This window comes from Colobus angolensis, unplaced genomic scaffold (genome assembly GCF_000951035.1).
Source record: "Colobus angolensis palliatus isolate OR3802 unplaced genomic scaffold, Cang.pa_1.0 Scaffold47, whole genome shotgun sequence".
NCBI classification, from domain to species: domain Eukaryota; kingdom Metazoa; phylum Chordata; class Mammalia; order Primates; family Cercopithecidae; genus Colobus; species Colobus angolensis.
Window position 1 is genome coordinate 945,409 of NW_012118154.1, and position 1,318 is coordinate 946,726.

Sequence of the window (1,318 nt, forward strand, 5' to 3'; positions counted from 1 at the left end):
GATGTAGAATCCTGTCTGGAGACGTTCTCCCCTTCAATTCAATGGGAAGGCTCTTTTCTGGCATGAACTCTCCGATGTCTAATGAGTTCTGAGCACCATCCATAAGCTTTCCCACATTCTTTACATATAAAAGGTTTCTCTCCACTGTGAACTCTCCGATGCTGACTGAGATATGAGCTTTGACTAAAGGCCTTCCCACACTCATTACACTCATAGGGCTTCTCTCCTGAGTGAATCCTCTGATGCTGAACAAGATGAGCACCCCACCTGAAGGCCTTCCCACATTCGTTACATTCAAAGGGTTTCTCTCCTGTATGAATTCTCTGATGCTGACCGAGGTTTGAGCTCTGTTTGAAAGTTTTCCCACAGTCACTACACTTATAGGGTTTCTCTCCAGAATGAACTCTCTGGTGGACAACAAGATGTGAGTTATAAATGAAGGTTTTACCACATTCACTACATTCATGGTCTTTTTTCCCTGTGGGAATTTCCTTATGGGTGATAACCATCTGCCTGAAACTTTTCCCCTGGGCAGGGGACCACCTCAGTGTCTCCGCTTTGGGATTTCTCTGCTGCAGTTGTAAGGTACCCTCGGAGGTAGCTTCAAATGTAGAGGTGTCAGTAGCAAGTTTGTCTGAGGACACCTGTGATTCCACTTCAGTAATGGGTGGTTGTGGCAATGATCCTTTGTCCTTGGGCTCTGGGCCATCTTCTGTAACAACTGACAGAAAATGTAAATATACTTGTTCTGGATGTATGAAGAAATGACACTTAGATTAAAATTTACATTTCTGGAATGAAAACAAATGCTTAAAAACTACTATATATATGACAAAGACTGGAAGAATATTTACTTGGATATTACCAACGGTTATCTCTTGGTGATGGGACTATACAGAGAAGAGAGTTTCTGCTTTTTAATTTCTCCCATTTATCTGCTTTTCTTCCCCTAATTTCTCCATAATGAAACACTAAAGAAGTTTTATTGAAAAAATGAAGGCAATTACAAAAGCATGGCCTTTTTTAAGGATTTTTTCATATTTTCAAGGAATCAGGGAGTGATGGTATGAAGAAAGGGAAAAACAAGAATCATTAGGGTTGAGGAAAAGGGAGGTTTCTAAAGGCACAAAAACTGTGCCCTTCCTGGCTCTGCAACCTTCACCTCTGCCCATCCATTTCCCAGCTGCATAAATCTATAGTCTGTTTAGAGGATCCTCAACTAACTGCTTCCTTTACCAAAAGGACTTCCAGCTCCCTGCCTCCTATCTGCTTGGTGCTCTCTGCCTTTTTCTTCCTTAAAAAGGGAAAAAGAGTGCGT

The 1,318-nt window shown here is 41.7% G+C and overlaps 1 protein-coding gene across 1 annotated transcript in view; it reads right to left on the reverse strand.

Moving 5' to 3' along the window:
• Nucleotides 1-1,318, reverse strand: part of ZNF232 (zinc finger protein 232) — a 44,553-nt gene continuing 43,235 nt past the window's right edge. The window contains exon 4 of the mRNA XM_011958397.1: nucleotides 1-748. Coding sequence (XP_011813787.1) covers nucleotides 39-748 — 710 coding nt within the window. The 3' untranslated portion in view covers nucleotides 1-38. The remainder of the gene's footprint in view (nucleotides 749-1,318) is intronic.